The sequence below is a fragment of the Chelonia mydas genome, chromosome 6, assembly GCF_015237465.2.
Source record: "Chelonia mydas isolate rCheMyd1 chromosome 6, rCheMyd1.pri.v2, whole genome shotgun sequence".
NCBI classification, from domain to species: Eukaryota; Metazoa; Chordata; order Testudines; family Cheloniidae; genus Chelonia; species Chelonia mydas.
The window spans coordinates 85,592,227-85,616,651 of NC_051246.2; the positions used below are offsets into that span (position 1 = coordinate 85,592,227).

General features: G+C 40.9%; 1 protein-coding gene across 8 annotated transcripts in view; it reads left to right on the forward strand.

Moving 5' to 3' along the window:
• NPAS3 (neuronal PAS domain protein 3) overlaps positions 1–24,425 on the forward strand; it is an 832,983-nt gene that overhangs the window by 240,084 nt on the left and 568,474 nt on the right. For 4 of the 8 annotated variants that reach the window (XM_037900583.2, XM_037900579.2, XM_037900580.2 and 1 more), the window contains 2 exons: positions 13,097–13,341; positions 13,454–13,504. In XM_037900583.2, coding sequence (XP_037756511.1) covers positions 13,097–13,341; positions 13,454–13,504 — 296 coding nt within the window. The remainder of the gene's footprint in view (positions 1–13,096; positions 13,342–13,453; positions 13,505–24,425) is intronic. The other 4 variants (XM_043548371.1, XM_037900581.2, XM_043548372.1 and 1 more) reach the window with 1 other exon arrangement.

Here is a 24,425-nt window from a genome sequence, read left to right on the forward strand (position 1 = left end):
TTGGGGCCAGGTGGGTAGGATTCTTGACACAAGTTTAAGGGGAAAAGGCAGATCTTTGCCCATACCTATGGACATATGTAACCATAGATGTCCACCACACTGGAAGAACTAATATTTATAAGGTCAGTTGTCGTAGCTGTTCCCCCATGGCTAACTGACCTCCTGCTATGGTCAGGGACCATATGTTCTGCCACAGAGGGAGAAATAAAAGTGTGTTGTCACCACTTCTTCTCCCACAGACAGCTTCCTTGGAGGTTCAATAAGACTATCTGAAATGTGAAAGGGACCAGTTCATGGACTTTTACGTTTTCCCCATGTTTTTTTTCTCAGTCTGTAGCCCATTTCTTTTTCCTATATGCAATTTTATTTCCCCCAATTGTTGCATTAATCAGGTATTGGACTGCACTGAATATATCCTTTTTGGCCACTGTGTCAACGTAGTGGCCAAAAAGTTTAGAGACAATAATAGTGGCATAAAAGCATAAGAAATCCTCTGTTGCAGACAGTTGGATTCATTGATGGACCTCCACCAGTGCTGTTCCAGTTTCTGTCTTCTAGTTTAATTAATTTGTCACAGGTCACTGATGCACCAGGATCATCAATGAAGTTTGAGAGGGGGACATTTATATGCCGTAGCATTGGTGGTCATAGACAACAGATTATTATGATACCTCACTCAAATATTAATAGTCAGCTGCTGTGCTCACCTACTGATGTGAACCAGCTTTAACCCCCACCTTGGTTGTCTTTGTCTCCCTGAACGCAACAGCCAAAATTATCCCAGTCAGAAATATGGCTAAAAGAGGGAATGATGAGAGAGTGCTATGTTAGGTCAGAATGTTTGAAAACTCTCTCTCTCTCTCTTTCTCTCTCTCTCTCTCAAAGCAGCTAAAATTGACCCATCTATGTATTCAGTTGCATAGGTTTAACTAAAAAAGAGTAATACAGTTATGTGGCACACTGTAGGTTAGTGATAGTAAGTTGAATACAAGGCAAGAAAGTGTATTTGTAGTATTTATCATGTATAATTTAGTACATTTAGTACTACTGTACATTTAGTAAGTTAAGTAGCAGTCTATATTTACAGTGCACTCCATTTATAAGAATCAACCGCATATAGTGATCAAAACTGCTGGGACAAAATCATTCCTGTACTAACTAAAATACTCTGCTTGTAAGAATCAACCACTTATAAGAATCAAAATATCCAGGGTGGATGTGACTCTTATAAAAGGAGTGCACTGTATTTCCATACATCATACTACTTCTAACCTAGTTACCTGTTTAACAAGTAGAGGTGTTATCTTGGCTACACTAGAAAATGTACAGAAAAAAAATGCAGAAAATTGAAAGTCTGTGTTATTTAGTGGTTAGAGTTAGTGCATAGGGCTGGGAGTTAGGACTCCTGGGTTCTAAACCATTATCTGCCAATAACTCACCATGTGATCTTGCACAGCTCATATAACTTTTGTGTGTTTTAGATTCCCCTTTTGTAAAGTAGGTATAATATCCATCTGATGACAAAGGTGCTTTGAGGCTTAACTGAAGAATGTTTATCATGCACTTGGAGATTTTTGGATGAAAAGGATTATAGAAATGTTTTAATTATCTGTATTTAATGATTACATATAAAATGGCTAGACATTATTAGGTATTAAGTATTATTGTACTGTATCTGGTTTTGCCGCTACTAAATGAAATCCTTATTTCTATTAGAGGCTTAAGAAATTCACTAGTTGAATTTGTGTGTATGATGATGATCACTGCTGTCGCTGTACGGTGCTGCAAAGAATTCTGGGGTCTTGCAGTGTTTGCAGGCCTTCTTGTGAAAACCGTAGACATGGGAACGAGGGGTGCTGCAGCACCCCCAGGTTTTATGTGGGGTCCCGGCCGCCAGCCCCATGCTCCGACTCTGCTCCAACACTGGCTCTGCTCCCAGCCCCCAGCTCCCAGGGCTCCACTCCCGGGGCCCTGCTCCCGGCCCCCAGCTCCCAGGGCTCTGCTCCAAGGGTCCCGGCTGCTGGCTCCCATGGCTGGGGCTCCATTTCTGGCTCTGCATGTGGGTCCCAGCTGCCAGCCCGTGCCCAGGGCTCCGCTCCTGGCCCCATGCCTGCCCCCCCCAGCTGTGGCCCCAGCCTTGGCCCCCTTACCGCTGTCCAGGTCAGCCCCCTCCCGGAAACACGGCCCTGCTCCTGCCCCAGCTCTGGGCTATTGAGGGAACACGGACAGGGGCATGAGGGGGCACATGAGGTAAAAAGTTTCAGCACCCCCACTATTAACTGTTCCAGCACCACTAGTGAAAGTGCAGGATTTCAGTAGCATTATAAAAACTAATTTCTACTGAATGCATCCGCTGAAGTGAGCTGTAGCTCACAAAAGCTTACGCTCAAATAAATTTGTTCGTCCCTAAGGTGCCACAAGTACTCCTTTTCTCTTTGCGAATACAGAGTAACATGGTTGCTACTCTAAAAACTAATTTGCACACCTTGTGAGAATTTGCTACATTTTTTGGTACTAGTTAATGAAAATGGGCAATAAACTAAAGTACACACAATGTCATTGCCATTGGCTTCAGGCATTAGATCATAGTTTCAACAACCTTTCTGTCCCTAGAGCTTTATTTTATTGCTGTAGCCCGCCAAACCAATCACTATTTATTACAAATTCAGTGCTGTCACTTTAAAAGACCATGGGACCTGTAGTGCTGGTGTAATTATGCAGGGTCAGAGTTGTGAAAACTGACATTTCAAAAGAATCTCACTGAGGGGATTCTTGAATTGTATTGAGAATTGGGTTTAAAGGGACAAGGTAAAAATTTATCCAAATTAAAAAACAAAAACAAAAACAAGCACACCCATATGAAACCAGAGACAAATAACAATGGCTCCAAGACTGTATTTTCAAAATACAAACAGGAGCAGTTGTGTGTAAATATAAACATTCTCCAGTTCTGTTTCAAACACAGGCTTGCAGCACTAAAAATTGAAACTGAAACTGACTTCATTGATTATCTTGTTCAAACCGAGACAAATGCAGAAAGTAAACAGACAATTAATAATCTAAGGAATTATTAATGTAGGTCAGCATATATGTTTTCTTTGTAACTTTAAAAAAAATGCCATGGTAGTCTGGAAAAATGAAGATTATGTGAGTATGTAGCTTTGAAAGAGACAGATCGCTGTCTACCGTGCATGTTTATGTTCATGTGCCTATACATGTAAAAGATGCATAGAATACATGTTGGATGTGATTGAAAGGGTGTATCTGTGTAAGACTGGAATGAGCGCAAGAATACCGAAGTCATGAGTGAGTTATTCAGGATATCCCAAACAAGTATAAATAAAACTTTGATGCTACAACACACCATCATGTATTCTTCATCTGCCATGCTTTATAGATTTTCTGCTGTAGAAATGTACATAGTACCCCAATAACATTTTAAAGATGATCTACTGTGGTCCTCCACCTGTAAAACCAGACTCACCATCAGTTCTGCTGCGCAGGCCAGAAAAGGAAAGGAAGATTATAAATAATACATCTTAGAAACCTTTAAATTACCTAAAATAGTTTTGCTCTTGTAGACATAACGTGTTTTATGACATAATTTGTCAGAATCAACTAGGGCTAGCAGCTGGGTACCTCCCCTTTTTTCTTCAAGAGCCTCTGTCTATTCCCACTTGTGGGATATGGTGCTTCTGATATCAAGTTGAGGAGCTATCTTGAAAACCATAGGTGGTGGGTATCATAGGCTGGGGGAGCCTGTGCCTCCCCAAACAGCCTGGCGTAGCCCCACCCATGCTCCACCCCTAGGCCCCTTCCTGCAGTTCCTTCCAGGTTCTCGGCATGCTCTTCTGTAGCTCAGACTGGCTGGGTTTGGGGCTGGGGCAGGCTGGCATGCTGCCAGGACTTGGGTGGCTGGCACTGGTGCCAGGGCTCTGCTGCCCGCCCGGCGCTCAGGGCTCTGGGACCGTGCCGCCTGGTGCTCTGGGGCTGGGATTGGGGTTGGAGCCCTGCCTGGAGCTGGGGGCTCTGTGGCCATTCTGACTGGCTGCCCGGAGCTCCAGGGCTGAGGGCACTCGGGTGGCCCGGGGGGTGGCGGGGCCACACAAGAGTGTGCTCCTGCAGGGAAGGGGGGGCAGAAAGGAAGGGTAAGGGGTAGCGCCTCAGGCAGAAGGGGAGGGACTGGGTTCTAGCCTTCTCCAACGGCTGGTTCACTGGCTGCCCATGTTGAAAACCCTTTGGAGGTCCATGAAAGACTTCACCTGAGTGTGATGTTATCACCCTACTCTGTATAAGTGAGTGCACTCTTCCATAAACACCAACCATTAGCAGAAAGTGAATGGAATTCACTATAGGGTTTGTGTACATTGTAACATAAGCCTGGGGTTAGTAGAACTCGGTATAGCAGACTCTGGTTTTGTTAACCTAGGGCTTGACCATCTACACTCATTTGTAACCCCAGGAATTGTTGAACCCTGGCACCAACCTGGGGCTCCAGCATCTACACTGCATTATGAGGATCCAAATCTAACCACCCATATCCCAGATTTGTGGCCACTGTTGCCCCTTGTTGGTGGTGCAGTGTGGGAAAACTTGATTGTCCGGAGGACAAAGAAAGTCGGCCTGTGGGATTGTGAAATACTTTTGGCAGAATCCCAGAGCACAAGTCCAGTGTGGTTGTGTCTACACAGCAAAGCAATAGGACTTGAACCCTGGGTCCTGGCTTGACTGAGGCTCAGACCTTCCCCTCCCATGAGGTCCTGGGGCCTGAGTTCATGTGAACCCTGGGTTAGTGTGATTTGTGTGTAGATGGAAAAGGGGTTAGGCTTGAGCCTGAATTCAAACCCTGGTCTTATGTTGCAGTGTAGACATACAGTTAGTGTCCTCAAACTAGATCTTCCCTTAGTCTATCTTATTATTGTTATTTTCTTGTAATTAGGTTGTATAGTGTATGTAGGATAGTATAGCATACATAGCCCTTGCCTAGGTGCATTTTTATGCTGAGGATCCTGAGTCCCATAAGGGCTTCAAGAGGTGTGCTTCCAGTCCATCTGTTGTACAGCAGACTGATGCCTGTGTCTGGTGTCTTCTGTGTCTGGCAAGACCCACTCAGTAACTCTATGTATGGTTTGCTATAACTTCACTCCCTGCACGTTAGGCTCCAGGCTCATCTGGCTTCTCAGTGCCTACAGCCTGATACTCCAACGGGCTGGTTGAAGGTATTGAGACCAGCCTCCCCGCCTAGGTCCTCTGATGCAAGACACATTTTGCTGTTCTGGCCTCTGCCTTCTGTCACTGGCTTGAGACCGGAATCTCTTCAGCCTTATAGTAGAAGATAATCTCTTGCCCAGCACCACCTGACAATACCAACAGCAATTAAGTCAAAAGTGGCACTGAAGACCAAACTGACACAGCCTGCTAAGCCCTCAATAGCCTTGGTGATAATGCAGGAAGCTCCCACATCAGCATCTACTTCTTATTGAGTATTGTTACCTTTGGCACCAACTCCAAATCTGTCCTCTGCTGCCAGCACTTCTGTCTTGGTTTTACAGATCAGTGAAGATGCCTGTCGTGATAAAAGGGAAAAAAAGAAGCAGCAACACATCTCCTCATAAGATGGGCATAAACTTAAGAAAAACAGGAAGTGCCATCCCTCTGACCCATGACAACACTCTCACCCTTTCTCTACCCGCCGTTGAAGCTGATATCTTGGCACTGACAGACTGGGATTCTTTACAAGTTTGGATCCTGTTAATTTCACTCTCTCCATGCCTGAGTCGGGGTCCACCATTGAGGCTGCTAGCTTCCCCATTGCGTGCATTTGCATTGTTTGACTCTATGCCTGTATCGATGTCTTTGGTCTTGATCTAGAAATGCGTTGGGATTCCTTCAGCCTCCTTCAGAGATGAATGAGGATAGACCCACACTTCAACCATGAGACCTCTGTCCTTTTCACTTGTCTCAGATCCAGACATCATGGAAGAATCTCATGCTGGGCTCTCTTTAGCTTGTCATGGGAGGGTACATACAGGACTTAATGAAAGCCTTGCTGGAGGCTGTGAGACTAGCTCTGGCACAGACCTCAGCACGGCCACCAGTCGTTCAGTAAGCTTCATGGTGGTATCTGCAGCACAATAAAAAATTAAGTACAACAAGACATCTTACTCTGCTCCTTCTGACAGGAAAGGGTGTAACTTGGATGATTATGGGATCAGAGCCTACTTGTCTGGCTCATTAGGCCTTCAGATGGCCAATATCAAGCTGCCATGTCCTGTTTCAGTTATGCCCTGTTGGATGCCATGAGCCCCATCTTAGATTCCTTGCCTGAGGAGCGGAAGGAAGCAGCCATGGCCTTTGGCACCAAGGGTTGTATGCTCGCTAAGTACTCTCTAAGAACAGCATAGGAGGCCTTGGACACCAGTGCAAGAAAAGTGGCCAGAGGAATGGCTCTTAGAAGGTTCTCTTGGCAGAATATCATAATTCCATATACAACGATGATGCACATATTTTGATAGAACAATGAGTTTCAGCAGATCATGACTAGGGTGCTACCAAATTCAGGTCCATTTTGCTCAATTTCATGGACATAGGATTTTAAAAATTGTAAATTTCATGATTTCAGCTTTTGAAATCTGATGGTGTTGTAATTGTAGGGGTCCTGACCCAAAAAGGAGTTGTGTGTGGGGGAGGGTTGCATCACTGCTACCCTTACTTCTACACTGCTGCTGGTTGCGGCGCTGCCTTCACAGCTGAGCAGCTGGAGAGCGGTGGCTGCTGGCCAGGAGCCCATCTTTGAAGGCAGAGCCACCAGCAGCAGTGCAGAAATAAGGATGGTATGATATGTTATTGTTACCTGGGGTTCTTTCAACCCAAAGCTCTTGGTAACTTTTACTCTCTGCAAGGTGGTGTCAGGAAGTAAATCAGGGGAGACATGGGCGTCCGACTGATAGATGGCTGGCACAAACAAGACAACACAAGAGCGCTTTCACTTAAAGCTAAACTTTACTTACTCTCAAGCACTTACACACGTCTGCAACAGGTTAGTAAAACACCCCCAACCCTCGATAATTACCGAAGCTGAGTGTGTCTCTCGAGCAGCACAGCAGCAGCCCGTCTGCCAGTGGGGAACACAAGATGCATCCAGAGTTAGAGTCCAGTCCTGAAGAGTCCCCCTACCTCAAACTTTTCCCTCTTATTTACGCATTAGTAATAGAATGACATGTCCCTTAAAGAAAAGTTGTTAAGCAAGCAGTTCCAATGGGCAAGCAAGAGGCTCCTTCTGATTATTGATTAACCAGGTGTGGGTTTTTCCAAAATTTGCAGCCGTGAGGCCCCAGTAGACATTCCTGGGGCACATTCTACTCTTCTAAAATGAATGTATCAGCAACTTCAACACAATTCTTATCAGGAAAGATACAGGGTCAAGCTGCCCTTTCTGTGGCACCCAAAACTCCCTCCCCTCCTGCCTTGGTCAAACTGAGACTGCTGAATGGCCAGTTTGCAGCCTGCTGACTTGACTGCTTTTAGCAATAAGCCATAGTGGTTTCAGGCACTTTACTGGTTTGCCAAAGTCTCCCCATACAGTATTGCCACCCTTACTTCTGTGTTGCTACTGGCAGGGCACTGCCTTCAGAGCTGGGCACCCAACCAACAGCCACCTCTCTCCGGTTGTCCAGCTCTGAAATCAGCACAGAAGTAAGGATGGCAATACCATGATCCCCCTAAAATAACCTTGCGACCCCCCTGCGCCTCCCTTTTGGGTCAGGACCCCCAATTTGAGAAGCACTGGACTGCCCCGTGAAATCAGCATAGTATAGGGTAAAAGCACACAGAAAACCACATTTCACGGTGGGAGACCAGATTTCACAGTCCATGACATGTTTTTCATGGCCGTGAATTTAGTAGGGCCCTAATCATGACCTTTCATGTGATACCTTGCAAAGCATGGCTTGTATGAAATATTACAGCCATACACTAATGATGCCTTCCTGGAACTCAAATCTTGTTCTAATGAAGCTAATGGGCACTTCTTGTGAGCCTCTGGCACAAGACTCTCTTGCTCTCGACATTTAGAAATAAAAATAGCCTTCCTCATAACAATTACATCTGGTCGGAGGGTCAGTGAGTTTAGTGCTTTGATTGCCGCTGTGCCTTATACTGTGATCCACAAGGACAAAGTCACCGTGAGGCCCAATCTCAGCTTCCAGGTGGTCTCAAATTTCCACTTATCTCAGTGTGTTTCCCTTCCTTGGTTTTTCCCCATGTCCTATCCCCACCCAAGAGAAACTTGTCACCATAACCTCACTGTAAAGAGGGTGTTCTGTTACCTAGAAAAGACATTTAGAAAATCCAGTAAGTTATTTGTAACATATGGGGAGAATCTATTACTAAACAGAGACTTTATCACTGAATTAGGAGATGTATGGAATATTGCTACATTTTAGCTAGGAAACCAGTACCTGCTGGTTTAGAGACTCATTGCAAAAGAGCCACTGTAGCATCAATGGTATGCCTTAGGCAGGTTCCCCCAGGAGAATGCAAAGCAGCAACTTAGAGTTCTATGCACACTTTCACCAGACACTACCATCATGTTACCATCATGCTCCAATGCCCAGTTTAGGAGGGCCAGTCCATATTTAGCTAAGAACTCCTTTCCCTCCATCCTGGTAGGGAACTAATCTCCCACAAATGAAAATACACAAAGGCCCTCGAAGAAGAAAGAGGTGTTACTTACCAATAACTTCTGTTCTTCAAGAGTTGCCTCTGCATTCATGCTACCTGCCTACCTCCCCTGTGCCTTGGAGTTCTATCTGATATCAGGACTCTTCAGTTAGGCAGGAGGACCTGAAGTGGTTGGGGGATACTGTCCCTTATATACAGTAGGACAATGATATCACTCTGCAACTTGACAGAGGCACCATATCCCAGAGAGGTGAATCTCCAAGAGCAACAGTTACTGTTGAATAACCTGTTTTTCCTGAATAGAAAGCTCCCACTTCAACCCCTGGGTGGTTAAAATACTGAACAAAATATTGCCCACCCTACACTTTAAACAAGTAAAATTTCAGAAGAAATGCCCCACCGGAGGGAAAGAAGGAAAACATTCTCGTGCATGTTGTTTTAAAAACAAGATGTTGACTATTGAAGCTTGTCAGATGTTTGGAATGTGAGAAAAAGTCCCAGTGGAAATGGATTAGTGGGCAGAGGGTGAAAGGGTACAACACAGTTGACCACATGGGTACCGCTCTGACTTTGTCGTATGGGTCTCTGTAATAATAATAATAATTTTAAAAAAAGTATATGTGGATCCAGTGGTGACAATTGAAAACCTTTTTCTTTTTGTATTTTGATGTCATTCTGTGAAGTCACAGTGCCAGAGATTTAGCTTTAAAAAATACTAGATCTTTTTCCCAAATGTGTGCTCATTTTAGTTGTCACTACTATACATAAGAAAATATGCAAAGGGGGATGATTAATAATATTTATTAAATGCCAGCAATGTGCTCAGTCATGTACAGGACATTATATAAATATTAAATATGATGGGTTCAGTCCTCAGAGTAGCTGAGGGAAAGGAGGTGATTGAAAGGGTGCTCTAAGGAACTCTTCTGCTCCTCTAATTCTGGAGCTGCTGGGACCTGTAATGGCTCTTGATATAATTTAGAGTTTAAGGATTGTTCTAATTTGTGCCAAATTGAGTAGGTCCATAGGGTGGAGCACTTCAGTGTATCTCCTGGAGTATTGCATGCTCCAGTCTCACCTCTCCTCCTCCTCTCTATGAAGTGAGAAAATGCGTAAGCTGAACCTTTATGTCCCTTGAGGATTCCTCTACGTCAGAGTAAAACCTCAGCTTTCTGTCTGCATCGTGGTGCCTTAGCAGGGTAAAGCAACTGGATATGACCAATTATTCAGGGGTTCCACCAAAAAAGCCATTGGGTAAAAGAGGTAGTGGGACTCTTCAGTTGTGCTCACAAAATAAGCCCTGTCTATGTGATTCACTAAAACTAGACACTACTGACAATAGGTTGTGCAGCTGTTGAAAATAAGTCTGAGCATGCTCACAGCTCTACTGGACTTCTCAAACTTGGCTTGGGGCTTGAGTATGCTCCTAGGCTGTGTTAAACTAGTTGGGCTTGGTTCCTTCTTGGCTGAGAGAGAAAAATAATGGTGGTACATCCCATATGCCATGCTGAAGCAAGACCATGTACATCTAGGCCATTCCTGGCAGCTATTTGTGTAACCTGTTCTCAAAAATGTTCAGTTATGGGGATTCCACAAACACCCTTGAAAGCATATTCAAGTACTTAACTATCCAATTTAGAAAGTTGTTCCTCACACTTAACCTAAATCTCCTTTGCTGCAGATTGAGCCAATTACTTCTTGTCCATGCTTCAGTGGACATGGAGAACAATTGGTCACTGTCCTCTTTATAACAACTGTTAGCATATTTGAAGACTCAGTCTTCCTTTCTCAAGACTAAACATGGACAGTTTTTTTAACCTTTCCTCATAGGTCAAGTTTTCTAAATCTTTTATTATATTTGTTGATCTCCTCAGGACTCTCTCCAATTTGTCCATGTTTCCTAAAGTGTGGCGCCCAGAATTGGGCACAGTACTCCTGCTGAGGCCTCACCAGTACGAAGCACAGTGGGGACAATTACCTCCTGTATCTTACATATGATGCTGTTGTTAAAACACCCCCAAATATTAACCTTTGTTGCAACTGCATCATATTGCTGACCTCATATTCAATTTGTGATCTGCTGTAACCCCCAGATCCAGAATGACCACCTAGCCAGTTATTCCCCATTTTTTATTTGTGCAGTTGAGTTTGCTTTCCTAAGTGAAGTATTTTGCACTTGTCTTTATTGAATTTCATCTTTTTGATTTCAGACCAATTCTCCAGTTTATCAAGGTCATTTTGAATTCTAACCCTGTCCTCCAAAGGGCTTGCAACTCCTTCCAGTGCCACAAATTTTATAAGCATATTCTCCATTCCACTTTCCAGGTCATTAATAAAAATGTTATAAATAATACTGGACCCAAGACAGATCCTTTCGGTTCCCCAATAGATGTGTCCTTCCAGTTTGACAATAAATCATTGATAACTACTCTTTGTGTACAGTGTTTAAGTGGTTATGAACCCACCTTATAGTAATTACATTTAGACCACATTTCCCTTGTTTACTTATGAGAATGTCATGTGGGACTGTGGTAAAAACCTTACTTAAATCAAAATATATCATTTCTGCAGCTTCCCTCCCCAATCCCATCCATTGGGCCAGTAATCTTCTCAAAGGGCATGGCTACACTGGAAACTTCAAAGCACCGTCATGGGTGCGCTCCAGCGGCAGTGCTTTGAAGTGCGCTCGCTCGCGAGCCCTGGGAAAGAGCTTTCCCAGAGCTTCCGGTAATCCACCTCCACGAGGGGATTAGCTCCGAGCGCTGGGAGCCTGTTTACATTACATTTAAAGCACTCTGACTTGCTGCGCTCAGGGGGGTGATTTTTCTCACCCCTGAGCCAGGAAGTTAGAGTGCTATAAAACGTAAGTTTAGCCAAGCCCAAAGATTCAAATTAGTTTGGAAATAGAAAGAAATAGCCATATCTTTATTAAACAAACAAGAATGTAAACAAATGAAGGAAGGCAATGAACATAGTCTTTCCAGTAAAGGGGAGTTGTAACTGCTCAGCCCAAGCATAAGCCACACGTGGTACTGAATGGCAGACACCAAGGTCATAACCAAAGTCTAGGTACTTATGCAGAAATACTATCCGGCTTACCCAGGCATGTACCACAAGCCATGTTCCACCTCCATAGAGATGGTTAGACCCACTACTGGGAGGCTCCAGGCAGTCTCTGCCAGTGGGTCTCTTCGTCAGAGCTGCATATTGAACCGGGGCAGTGGAACTGGTGGGGCAGAGGGGCGCAAAGTAAACATTGTGGGGACTGAGCTATGTTTCTGCCTCCATATCCATGCTTTGGTCCCAGCTCAGCTGTACTTCCCTTCTGACACCACCTTGTACCACCCAGTTCCAGTTACTGCCTCCTCATTGGCTGATGGTTTGGGAGTTGAGAGATAATCAGGTTCTGGGCAGGCACTTCTCCAGCAGTGTGTGGGGACAGGGCACACCTACACCAATCGGGAGGTAGCAACTGTATAATCACATGGGGGGCAGAGGCAAGAGCAGGACCTGGAGGTGCAGGAGCGGCCACTGCAGTGCCCATGATTGGGCTGAAGAGAAGAAGTCAGGGTGATCTCTCCCCCTTCTATTCCTCCACACCCACCCATTCATGTTGTTCTTCCTCTGCCTCTACGTTGAATCCCACATTTATGGGAGATAGATACCCCTTCTTTCCTATTGTGCCGGCCAGAGCTGCTGAATAAATTTATCTTCTGCAAAGACCATGTCCGCACCAAAGTTGCAACATAACAAACTTGAGCTAGTGGAAACCTAAATAGGATTCTAGCTTCATCTGAACAGAAAGAAAATGCAGTGGCTAGTCAACATAACAATAACATACAGTAAGCAATTAAATGGCAATACAAATATCCCAAGGATAAGGGACAACTGCTTGGCTAAGACATTTCCCAAAGCACATGGATGGCGGGAGGATAATGTGAGTGGCCTTTTGCTCTTCCCCCAGTTTCTCATAATGAGGCTTAATAAGAGGGCTTCTTAGAGCCAGAGATATGACCTTTGGTAGAGCTTGACACAAAGCTGGGCTCTGATTGGTCCAGGATAGATAAGGAGCCCTTTTAATCCATCCAGGGAAACCCCTGGCAAATCCAGCTGCCCTGTGAATGGGTGAGACTGGTTGGTGGTCAGGGTGGTCAGGCTTAAAGGATGACAGAACTGAATTAAGAATGGTTACTTAACTTGCTTGCTACTACTGAAAGGTAAACACCATCATTAGCATTCAAATATTTAAAGAGTACAGTATTGTTGAAGTCTATCCTGAAAATTGCATATCTGTACATGTCAGCATTTGGAAAATGTTGGTAATTTGTATAGGAACTCATCATTGAAAGCAAGTGGGTTAAATGTGACAGAACACTAATACTGATGAATGTCCTCCTTTGTTGTTTTGTTTCAGTTTACAAGCCTTGCGAAAGGAAAAGTCCCGAGATGCTGCTCGCTCTCGACGGGGAAAGGAAAATTTTGAATTCTACGAGTTGGCAAAGTTGTTGCCGCTCCCTGCAGCCATTACAAGTCAGCTTGACAAGGCATCCATCATCCGACTTACAATTAGCTATCTGAAAATGAGGGACTTTGCTAATCAGGGGGATCCTCCATGGAACTTGAGAATGGAAGGACCTCCACCCAACACATCAGTAAAAGGTATGAAAATAGCATATTGTTTAGTATGGATTGTGGCAGCCTGTAGTAATATCTAAATTGAAATTTTTACCATCATCCTTTCTTCTTTCCCTGCATATCAAATCCTTTAAAGGGATACAAATGTGGAAATCTGAGGTCTGCATGAGAAAGACACCATGTGAAGGTGAAATAAACCTCTTATTCTATTTTTATTTTATTTTAAAACAAACTTGTCAGTATAACTATGATAGCAGTAAGGTTTCTGGGAGATGGAGATTAAATGATTTGTTGTAAAGTGATTTGCAGTTATTGTGTTTTTTTTATTTTCATACTGTACAAAAAGATGATTTTGGGTGGAGCATGGTAACATTTCTTGGCTTGGGGTCATTTATTGTATGGTATATTAAAAACTGAATTCAGGTTAACAGTAAATTCAAGCACTTCAAATTTTGTCAGTCACCAGAATGAAGACCTGAATTTCATTTATTTTCTTACTGTTATAGTCATAAAATATTTTGACCTCTGAGCTAACGTAGTTAGAAATTTAGCCAAAATGGACCTAGTTTCAAATGTGAGCATCTAAACTGTGTGTTCAAATGAGCAGTTAAATAAATAAAATGGGTATTTCTGACTTGTGTACCCATTGGAGCACCCAAGCCCAGGGGCTGTTAGCCTTATTTTAGAACCCATATATGAAAATCGGTCTTGTACAGTATTTCGGGTGATGAGTATAATCTTTTAAGACTGACATTTTTAGTGTCATCTTTAAATCCTACCTTTTCTCAGGCAGATAAGTGTGATCTCCCTTTCTGTTATAATTAATGTAACAATTTTTAATGAAGTTAGAGATACTGAAAGCCTTTAAAAATGTGGTTGTTAGATCTCTGGTCTGCCTTTGGCAGAACAGAATTTCATTCTGTTTTATTTTGGCCATTAATTTTTACATTTTAGATTGAGCACAATATCATCAACCCTTCGTTTTCTACCTGTTGTTGTTAGTTATACACTTGAAACACTGGACTGGACTATATGGTATAAGGCTGTATCTCGTTGGAGGCATCAGAAATGGCCACCTCTAAGGGACAGATAGGAATCTCTGACTTTGTAGGTCAGCACTTGACAGCTGGCTGTACATTGGTATTAGTATTGGCTATGTAGGCAGCTTTCAGATGCCCTTCTTGCTAGAAGAAAGAATATTAGATGAAAAATGTCATAATTTTAGACTGGAAGGAGGTAGACAGGGAGGGCAAAAAACAACGTACTTTCAGACTAATGATCTAGGGATCATACATGTTTGTCCCTATTCATATATGTCAATTTATACCATCTGCCATGTAATATTTTTCCTGAAAGAATGGAAATGACATCATTCAAAGTATAAGAATATGACTAGTTATCATCATGCTTTTGATATCAAAAATATGCAAGTGTTACTCTCATACTTTTCAGAATGAGAGGATGTGTTCTCATGCACTGGGATGGCTGCTAAATACAGTAAGGCTGCCACGATAGCGATGTAAAGTAAGTGGGTTATTGTTGTCTGTTGCATCTGTAATCTACCTGTTGAAATAATACACGCAGCCCTATACAATGGTGTTACAGGCTCTCTCTCCAGTGATACAGAATAGAATGCTATTACAGGTTTCAGAGTAGCAGCCGTGTTAGTCTGTATCCTCAAAAAGAAAAGGAGGACTTGTGGCACTTTAGAGACTAGCAAATTTATTTGAGCATAAGCTTTCATGAGCTACAGCTCACTTCATCGGATGCATTCAGTGGAAAATACAGTGGGGAGATTTATATATATAGAGAACATGAAACAATGGGTGTTACCATACACACTGTAACGAGAGTGATCAGGTAAGGTGAGCTATTACCAGCAGGAGAGCTGGGGGGAGGGGACCTTTCGTAGTGATAATCAAGGTGGGCCATTTCCAGCAGTTGACAAGAGCATCTGAGGAACGGGGGGAATAAACATGGGGAAATAGTTTTACTTTGTGTAATGACCCATCCACTCCCAGTCTTTATTCAAGCCTAAGTTAATTGTATCCGATTTGCAAATTAATTCCAATTCAGCAGTCCGTCGCTGCAGTCTGTTTTTGAAGTTTTTTTGTTGAAGAATTGCCACTCTTAGGTCTGTAATCGAGTGACCAAAGAGATTGAAGTGTTCTCCGACTGGTTTTTGAATGTTATAATTCTTGACGTCTGATTTGTGTCCATTTATTCTTTTACGTAGAGACTGTCCAGTTTGACTAATGTACATGGCAGAGGGGCATTGCTGGCACATGATGGCATATATCACATTGGTAGATGTGCAGGTGAAGGAGCCTCTGATAGTGTGGCTGATGTGATTAGGCCCTAAGATGGTGTCCCCTGAATAGATATATGGACACAGTTGGCAACGGGCTTTGGCTCTTCTGTGGTACGATCAGTATGTCTGATTTCTGCAGGTCTCTGGGTCATGGTTTAAAAAATCTTGTGTAAGTTTTCATAGTATCCACTCTCCTTTTTCAGTGTCACATTTTTTTTATTCCAAAACAGATTTGAACACTGGTCACTGTCAGACAGGAACATATTTAAATATAAGCACTCTGATCAGGTTCACCCATGCTTCTGCCTACAAAAAAGCAGAATGAAATATTTTAATGCTGTGTCTCCACCCAGTTGGAGGCTCTACTGCTGCAATTTTAGAAGAAGTAATCCTTTTTTTTAAGTGGAAGTTCACTGTTACTAAGTAGGATTTTATTTTACACATTGCAGTGCCTTGAAATAATGTGGAGCTTTCACTCTACTTCACTGTACTAGTAAATGGTGTTTCATTATGTGTGAATTCATTATAAGCAGGTTCAACTGTACATTGCATGTATATTTTATTACTTCACTACTTCTCCTTGAACATAAACCTGTTACGCATTCCGATCAAACATTCATGAAATTACATCAAAAGAAATTCATTTTCATTTATTAAGGTCTTTTTCTACTGCCCTCGAAGAAGTTCATATGGATAAACAAGCTCACATAAATAGCCTGCAGCATCGTATGAAGTGTGGTTCATAATCCTACAATAAAATGCAAGACATTGTACTTTGTGCGTCCCCAAGCAATTTCTTGAATAGACCCTAAAGGCGTTTGGAAAATTATATAAGAAGTACTTACACTGTGTAGGCAGCTGCTTTTTTTCCCCCTTCAAATGTGATGGTCTGTTCATGATAATAATTAAATTTCAAAGCTTAGTTTTAAATTTGTCCTCGACTACATACAGCAATTTAATCATTTTAATTTACTGTTTCAGAAAGGTCCTTTACTCTGCCCTGTATTCATCACAGCTTTTCTTAAAAGTCTATAAAGGCTGATGAGTTTGTTTTCTTATGCTCATTTTGTATAGATTATTCCAAGTTGCGGTTGCAAAAAGAACGCTTAGGTGATGTTGTGTAATATTTCCAGAGTCAATTACTTCATGGAAATGATACATTAAACAATTGGAAAGTAACAGATAGTTTTCTCCATTATTTTAGAAATATCTGTATTGTTATAATACAGTTCAAGTCTACAATGAACATTATGCATTATTCAAGAAATGACCAGCCGTTCTCAGCAGTGTTTCAGCTAAATAACTGATGATTGTAACCTTTAAAGAAATTTCATTGCGGTAACTATTGGTAAATCACTTCTCCATTCACAGTAATCTTTGTTTAGAGACTATCTAGAAACCATTATATCTTTTATTAATCTTAAAAGCAATAGCCACTGATTTGACATTTGCTGAAACTAGATAAATTTTCTGTCTTTCTAATATAGGAAATTTCAGTCAGGTTTTTTTGGCCTGTTGTTTAAGACATTGTTACTTGGGAATATTAGCCATGGTAAGCAATAATTTATATGTTTTGCAGTAGTTGACTTTAAATATTAAAATTCTTAAAATCTGGAGGAGTGTATTAATGACAGGCAATAAATATATACACAAATATATAAAATAAAACGTCTATAGACAATCGAAATAAAAGAATAAGCAAGATACTTGTATATACAGTATATACTGAGCCATATAGTATTTAGGGCAAAATAATACTGTCTTTACTTTAACCCAATATTCAGTGGATGTCTGTTCATGAGTAAAACAGAGCAACTGCTAGCAAATTGCTCAGTATCACAAATGTATATTCTAACCGTTTTGATCTATTTGTAGGAGGGGTTACACATCTGTTTTTCTAGAACATGTGGTCAGTGTTTAACCAATAACTGGGACCTTATTGGGGACTATACTGAAATTATTTTGTGCATTCTGGCTGCCAAACACACAACAGGCTACATAATGTTTTCGTGACATAAAGTTATAACAATCATCTTGCTGTCTTGGGATAGCATTTTATGAATCACATTTATATTTCTACTGAAAGACAAAATGCCCAATGGGTTGTCTGAAAAATTACTCCAAGATTCTGGATGTTTCCCTCAAATGTAGCCAACAGTATCACAAATATATGAAAGACCACGTAACTTGTGTGTGCAACTCTCCAAGAAGTTATATTTGTTGTCATTGAGAATTTTTTTTTAAAGTGCATCAGGGAATGCAACATTTTGTGGTGTGTAAAATGTGTTTTGTTGAATTAAAATCATGTTGCATATCTGGGGTTTTTTTGGCAAACTTTCTGCCATATCAGTGCTATTCTTGTAGTATTTCACAGCCAAATAAATTATGGATGTTAACTCTTCCACTTGAACAGCATGCCTGTCACTTGCCAGTGTGTGGAAACCCCTTTCTGATACTTTTGAAAAAAAACCAAACCACTTTTGTTCTTTTCACTTGCACATGGTATTCACAAAGTATAATAAACACCCATTTTTGTTACCCTTAACACTGGCCAGATGACATCAAATTATCCATTAGATAGAAATCAGACTTCGTTCATGCTGGGTGTTGCTTTTTATCTTTGGAGATTCAAGTGCATGCATAAGGCCAGGTTTACAATTTCCTTTTGAATAGCATGACATATAGGAACTGGACTGTGTAGCACAAGTTTGTGACATATCTGTCTTTTTATGAAACAGAATTAATTATGGGATTAGCCCGGATCTCAGATGGTGAAGAATTGTTTGCAGGTTTTTGAACTAGAATATTTACATTTTCATATATACTTTTACAAACAGAAGCAACCTATCTATTACCATTAGACAAGGTGAATGAATAATTCCAGCTAAGGTGTGAAAAGGCCTTCAGGTAAACTGTTTTCCAATGATAGTAACTGAATCAGTGGTATGGTGCATGAAAAAATGCCACTTTAGCTTGACTACACCTCCTTTTGGCATTCCTCAGTCTGAAACAGGATAATCTTACTGATCTGTGACCTGGAGTTAAGAATATTTGGCAGTTTGGAACAAACTCACATGTCATCATCTAAGTGTTTCAACCCAAAACAGAGCTCCTGAGTCACTTTTCAGTGACAAACCATGTATGGTGGTAAAATGTAACCTGTAATAATGAATTCATTGTTACTTAATTTCTACAGTCCTGAAAAAATCAGGACAATACATTAGTAAGAGCAAAGAATGATTGTTTTTCCTAACTTGGTGTAAAATCTTAATGCTGAGCCATATTTTTCTCTCATTTCTATATGTGATACACTTTTTTTTTTATCTGAATACAAGTTGTAATACAAGACTACTCATGATAGTCAAATTGAACAGGTATCTAAATAGTTGCCAGATAGGAGTCATAATGTGGAAATGGGACATCCAGTGGTCAAATTTAGGTCTATTGGGACAGATAAAAGTCTGTGCCTTTATTTTTCAAATACATTTTTTTGATGCAAAACTGCCTCTCTCTTGTTCAGACCACTGTGCTGAAATTTTAAAAAATAAGCACCTCTCAGCATGAAAAAAGTAAAAAATATATGTTGAAATTTACTTAGACATCTTGTCAAATTAGGGAACTCTGGGATGAGCAATATAAATCCAGTATACGCCAGTGACTGTTTTTGAATTCTTTGTGAGAGAAAGCAAAAACTAATAAACAAGTAAACTGAAAAAAATGATAATTTTTATCCAAAATGTCACAAGGTGTACCTATGTTTTGATTAAAGTACCCTTTTCTTACTATTTTTATATTAGATAATTGTAAATTTTTCCATAGAGGAAAACAAATTGTCTCCTTTCTGAAGTCTCTTTGGAAGACTTTCTCAACCCATTTAAAAGTGAATTTATGATAATAAAATATATTACCTCACCCACTTTTGTCTCTCTTTATGGATCTCAAAAGACAATGAGTTAACAGTACTAGAGACTGAAGTATTTTTTCCACCAAACAGAAGAGAAGAAGGCAGTAAAAACTTCCCCACACCATACACCAGTATCTCTTTTCTCTTACTGTGTAAGGATTGAAACTCAACTTTCTCCCAGTGCTTAAGGTGTGGCACCTAGTCTTCAATTTTATGCTTATGAAGGATATTTCAGATGAAAACATAAAACCCACAATGCAGCTGATTCTGAGGTATTGTTATAAAAGGGGAAAATTTTTTGTGAATGGATCCCCCTCAGTATATTTTTCTTTTAACTTTGTGCTATTCAGGGGGACAGTTGAAAGCCAATGTAATTCTATTCTACCAAGCTTCTAGGTGCTTTTGTTATGTATGCATGCAAGAGCCTAATTTTCATTTACACTAGGGTCACTTCATATGGCTCTAACAGTGTTAAAAAGTGCTTTAGTATAAGTGTAATTGTTATTCATGCCCAGTTAAAAACCTGTTTAAATTGGAGTATACAGACCACCGAATCAAACCAGGGAACAGGATGAATTATATTTTAAAAACCAGTCTGTGATATGTGGGAAGACAAACTGTGTTATTATGGAGAACTTCAGTTTGGCAGATGTATGTTGGAAGTATCATGCTCCAGTAGAAAAATATCATTACAGTTTCTAAAAATTATAGATGATAATTTTCTAACATAAAAGTTATTGTATCAAACGTGAAGAAACTATATGGGACCTCATTATGATGGATAAACATAAATTGACCATTGAACTGGAAGTTGGTGGTTGTCTAGGGGCCAGAGCCAATAACCCAGTTACATTCAATATGGGCAAACCAATTCCAACCAGTAAAATATGTATTTGGTTCTTCAAAAGGGCTAATTTCCCAAAGCTGAGAATAATTGAGTGAAGGTGATTGGGAGGAAAAATTTAGGCAGAAAAATGTGACAGAAATTGGAAGTTCTTTAAGAAGAGCTCAATAGGTAACAAAAAGCCATAATTCCAAAATCAACAAAGAGGAGAACTTTAGTTAAACCCCATGCTGCTTTAGTGGTTCTGTTTAGCTTCTCAGAAAGCAGAATAAGAAGTGACTTGATTACAGTGTAAAAGTACCTTCACTGGGAGATCATACCAGGTACTAATGGGCTCTTTAATCTCGCAGAGAAAGGCACAATAAGAACCAATGGCTAGAAGCTGCAGCCAGAGAAATTCAAATTAGAAAATAGGTGCAATTTTTTATCAGCGAGGATCATTAACAATTGGAACAAATTACCCAGAGGAGAGGCAGATACTCTATTTCTTGATGTCTTCAAATCAAGACTGGGTGCCTTTTTGGACTATATGCATTAGCTATAAAAATATATGCTTTGGTCTAAGATAGGTTATTGAGTTCAATGCAGGGGTAACTGGGTGAAAGTTAATGGCCTGTCATATACCGGAGATCAGACTAGATGATCTAATCCCTTCTAGCCTTAGCTTCTATGGGCATGTCTACATTGCTATAAAACCACTGCAGTGCAATGTTGCAGTTCTTGGGTCAGCTGACTCAATTTGCAGGGCTCTGGCTGTGGGGCTAAAAATTGCAGTATAGATATTTGGGCTTGGGCTAGAGCCTGAGCTCTGAGATCTTCCCTCTTCTGACTCTCAGAGCCTGGCTCAAGTGGCCTTGGAATAGTTTTTATAGTGGGGGTGCTCAGAGCCATTGAACAAAACTGTAAACTCTGTATATGTTGGAAACCACTTCAAGCCAGGGGATGCGGCCGCACTCCCAGCACCCCTGCCAGTCTCCAGCCTGAGCCTGAAAGTCTACACTACAATTTTATAGCCTGGACCCTGAGAGCCCGAATCATGGCTGCTCTATGGGACTTTTATCACAGTGTAGCTGTACCCTACAAACCTAATGAGGCATTAGTGTAACTGAGAATTAGGCCATTAAGTATCTAAAACAGTTTCTGATACTCAGTAAGGGCCAGATTACTCCTGGCTCTTATGTGGATGAAGAAAGTGAGTAAGGATCAGGGGAAAGGGAGCTGAAGGAGCCTTCCAGGCAGAATTGCGGCCCCTGCACATTAGGGAGAGCAGGTACTTCTCTCTCCTTGCTCCCCTGTGTGTACAGAGACATATGGACAAGGCTATGACTCTTCTACCCCTACACATTGGTCAGCTTCTGGAAGTAAGTTGCAACCTGCAAAAGGATGTATTGGTGGTCATGCTACCTCTGCATGTCTGAGAGAAAAATGTCTCCGATTACTCTACCTTGGTTGGTGTGGTTTCACAATGCCCCTATTATGATACAATGTTGTCCAAATTATTTGTCTCAATATCCAGTTACAATGATTTTCATAGACAATGTCTTTTTTTAAATCCAATTTATCCATTTTACTTTTTTCCTCTTAATTTAAGGCTTCCTCTTTTTCTTACGTTGTGGGAGTTACCCTTCTCTATACCATTGATATTATATAACTTAATCATATTCCCTCTTTTCATTTCAGACTTTCATGTCCTTTTTCTGTTTCTGCTGTGGATCTTTAATGTGAGGCAACCCAAACTGACAGCACCATAGGAACATACCATTATTTCTGTAATGGGATAAATATGTGAGAAGGTAGTTCTGTTTCCATGTCCTTTTGGTCTTTGGGCTCCCTGCTGAGATTGACAATGGGGGTGTCAGTTAGGATGATTTTGGTGCTGTGGATATATGTTCACTAGCAAATGAGCTAAAATCACAAACACATTTTCCATAAGCTGCTGAGCAGTCAGTCGTTGGTAATGATTTTTGATCAGCCGTGTGTGTGTAACACTGACCCAAGAGATGAAGGATCTCCCTTACGTTATCACCTTCCTGATCCTTCTAGTCCCCTCCTAGTTGAAACCATAGAATGATGCTAAATTTACATGTCCTCCTTTATTTGAATCACTAGCTCGATCCATCACTTGTGCAGAGACAGAAAATGTCTTCTGCAGCTGATAACATACTAATGTTATTGCAAACATATAGTCAATCCAGTGTCAATATTTTAAGAGTTAAATGTTGCTAAACCATCATCTTACAACTAAAGAGTTACAGTTAATCAGAATAGCCAAATGGCCCTTATATACAAGAATAGGGAAATAGAAAATGTGACTGTGTATTGTAGGTCGTCTTTATCACTGCCAGCCCTTATTGTGCTCATCTCTGTTCTACTGCAGCTACAATTCGTCTTCCTTCTTCTCTTATTTTGATATGACCAACCAATCACAACTTTAACTTCTTCATGGTCTTTACTGCTATTTATTCTGTTTACCCATGGATTTGTATTTTGACCTCTCACTATCACATCTGCTATGCATAGTTTCTTCCTCTGTTATTCAGTCCTTAGCCTTTACTCCATCTTCTTTTTTGAGTGCTAGTGGTTTTTTTCTATATGTCACAGCTGGAACTCTTGAATTCTCAATGCAGCCTTGATGGTAAAAACCAAGTGGCGAAGAATTTTAAAAATTAAAAAGAAAAAGAAGAGTAGAAAGAAGGAAATAACTACACTTTAATAAGAGCTGCTCCTGAATCTTAGCTTCAGCTCCTTCAACATCTGAACCAATATTTTAATAATTTTAGCTCATCCATTCATGTCTGATTGTCACTTTTCACTCATGAGATAAATATCTACTGTCACAATTTCAACACAGAGGAGATAGATACCAGTACCTGCAATCCATAGTTGAGAACGTTGTCAAAGATGCAATAGTGGCTGAGTAGGTATTGACAACTGCATAGGCTCCAGCCTTGGAGAAGATGCGTAAATAAGTCAGGAGGAATGTTCAGATTAAATTAAATTTAATGTCTTCGGTTTGTATGATGTTATATCACGTTCAAGGAGAACTTCCTATTGATTCCAAAAAGAAGTTCTGCTTAAATGTCAGTGGCGCAATATGACCCCTTTTTCTTTTTCCTAATCCTTTTAATAAAATGTTTTCACATGATTTACTATTAGTTTTTCCACATTATGTGAACTTTTTTCTTTTTAAAAACATTAACATCTCAAATTATGTATTTGTTGCCTGTTCTATGAAATATTTTAAAATAATGGACAGGAAGGGATTTGTCAATTAAGGGGTTCAAAAAGTCCTGTGTCCCAAAGATGCTTGTTCTGCTTTTTTGCTTTTTAGTAACCTGAAATGGAACAAAAGTAAATCACTGTTGCATTGTTTTCACATGTAAAGTGAAAAAAATAGGTTGGTATCTGTAAGCTGCCATATCTGAGGAAAAGAATTGAACTTTAACCTTTGCTCGTTTCATTCATTCTCACCTTTTCTAAGCAGGGCAAAAGCTTCTTCTAATACTACCACTCATATGATGAACAGATGCTCAATAAAGGCTGATTCCTGCAACACTCATGTGATAAGCCCTCTTTACGTCACTGGGATGATTTATATGAATAAGGGTATGTCTTCACTAGCAATGTTAAAGTGCTGCTCCGGCAGCACTTTAACGTGGCTTTGTAGTTGTGGCACCAGTGCTGGGAGAGCTCCAAAAAAACTACCTCCGTGAGGGGAATAGCTACCAGTGCTTTCTACACTGCCACTTGACAGCGCTGAAACTTGCAGCACTCGGGCGGGGGGTGTATTTTCACACCCCTGAGCGAGAAAGTTGCAACGCTATAAAGTGGCCGTGTAGACAAGGCCTAAGAGTTCTGGGACGAGATGATTGTGTGTGACATTCTCGTACCCTGGTCCCAATTCAGCAATGCATTTAAGCACATGCTTAAATTCCATTTAAGTCAATGAGATTTAAGTATGTGTTTAAAGCAGAGAAGCATTTTTATGTGAAAAATTGACACCTGATTTTGTATTTCCTGTATTCTATGATTGAAACTGTATATTTATT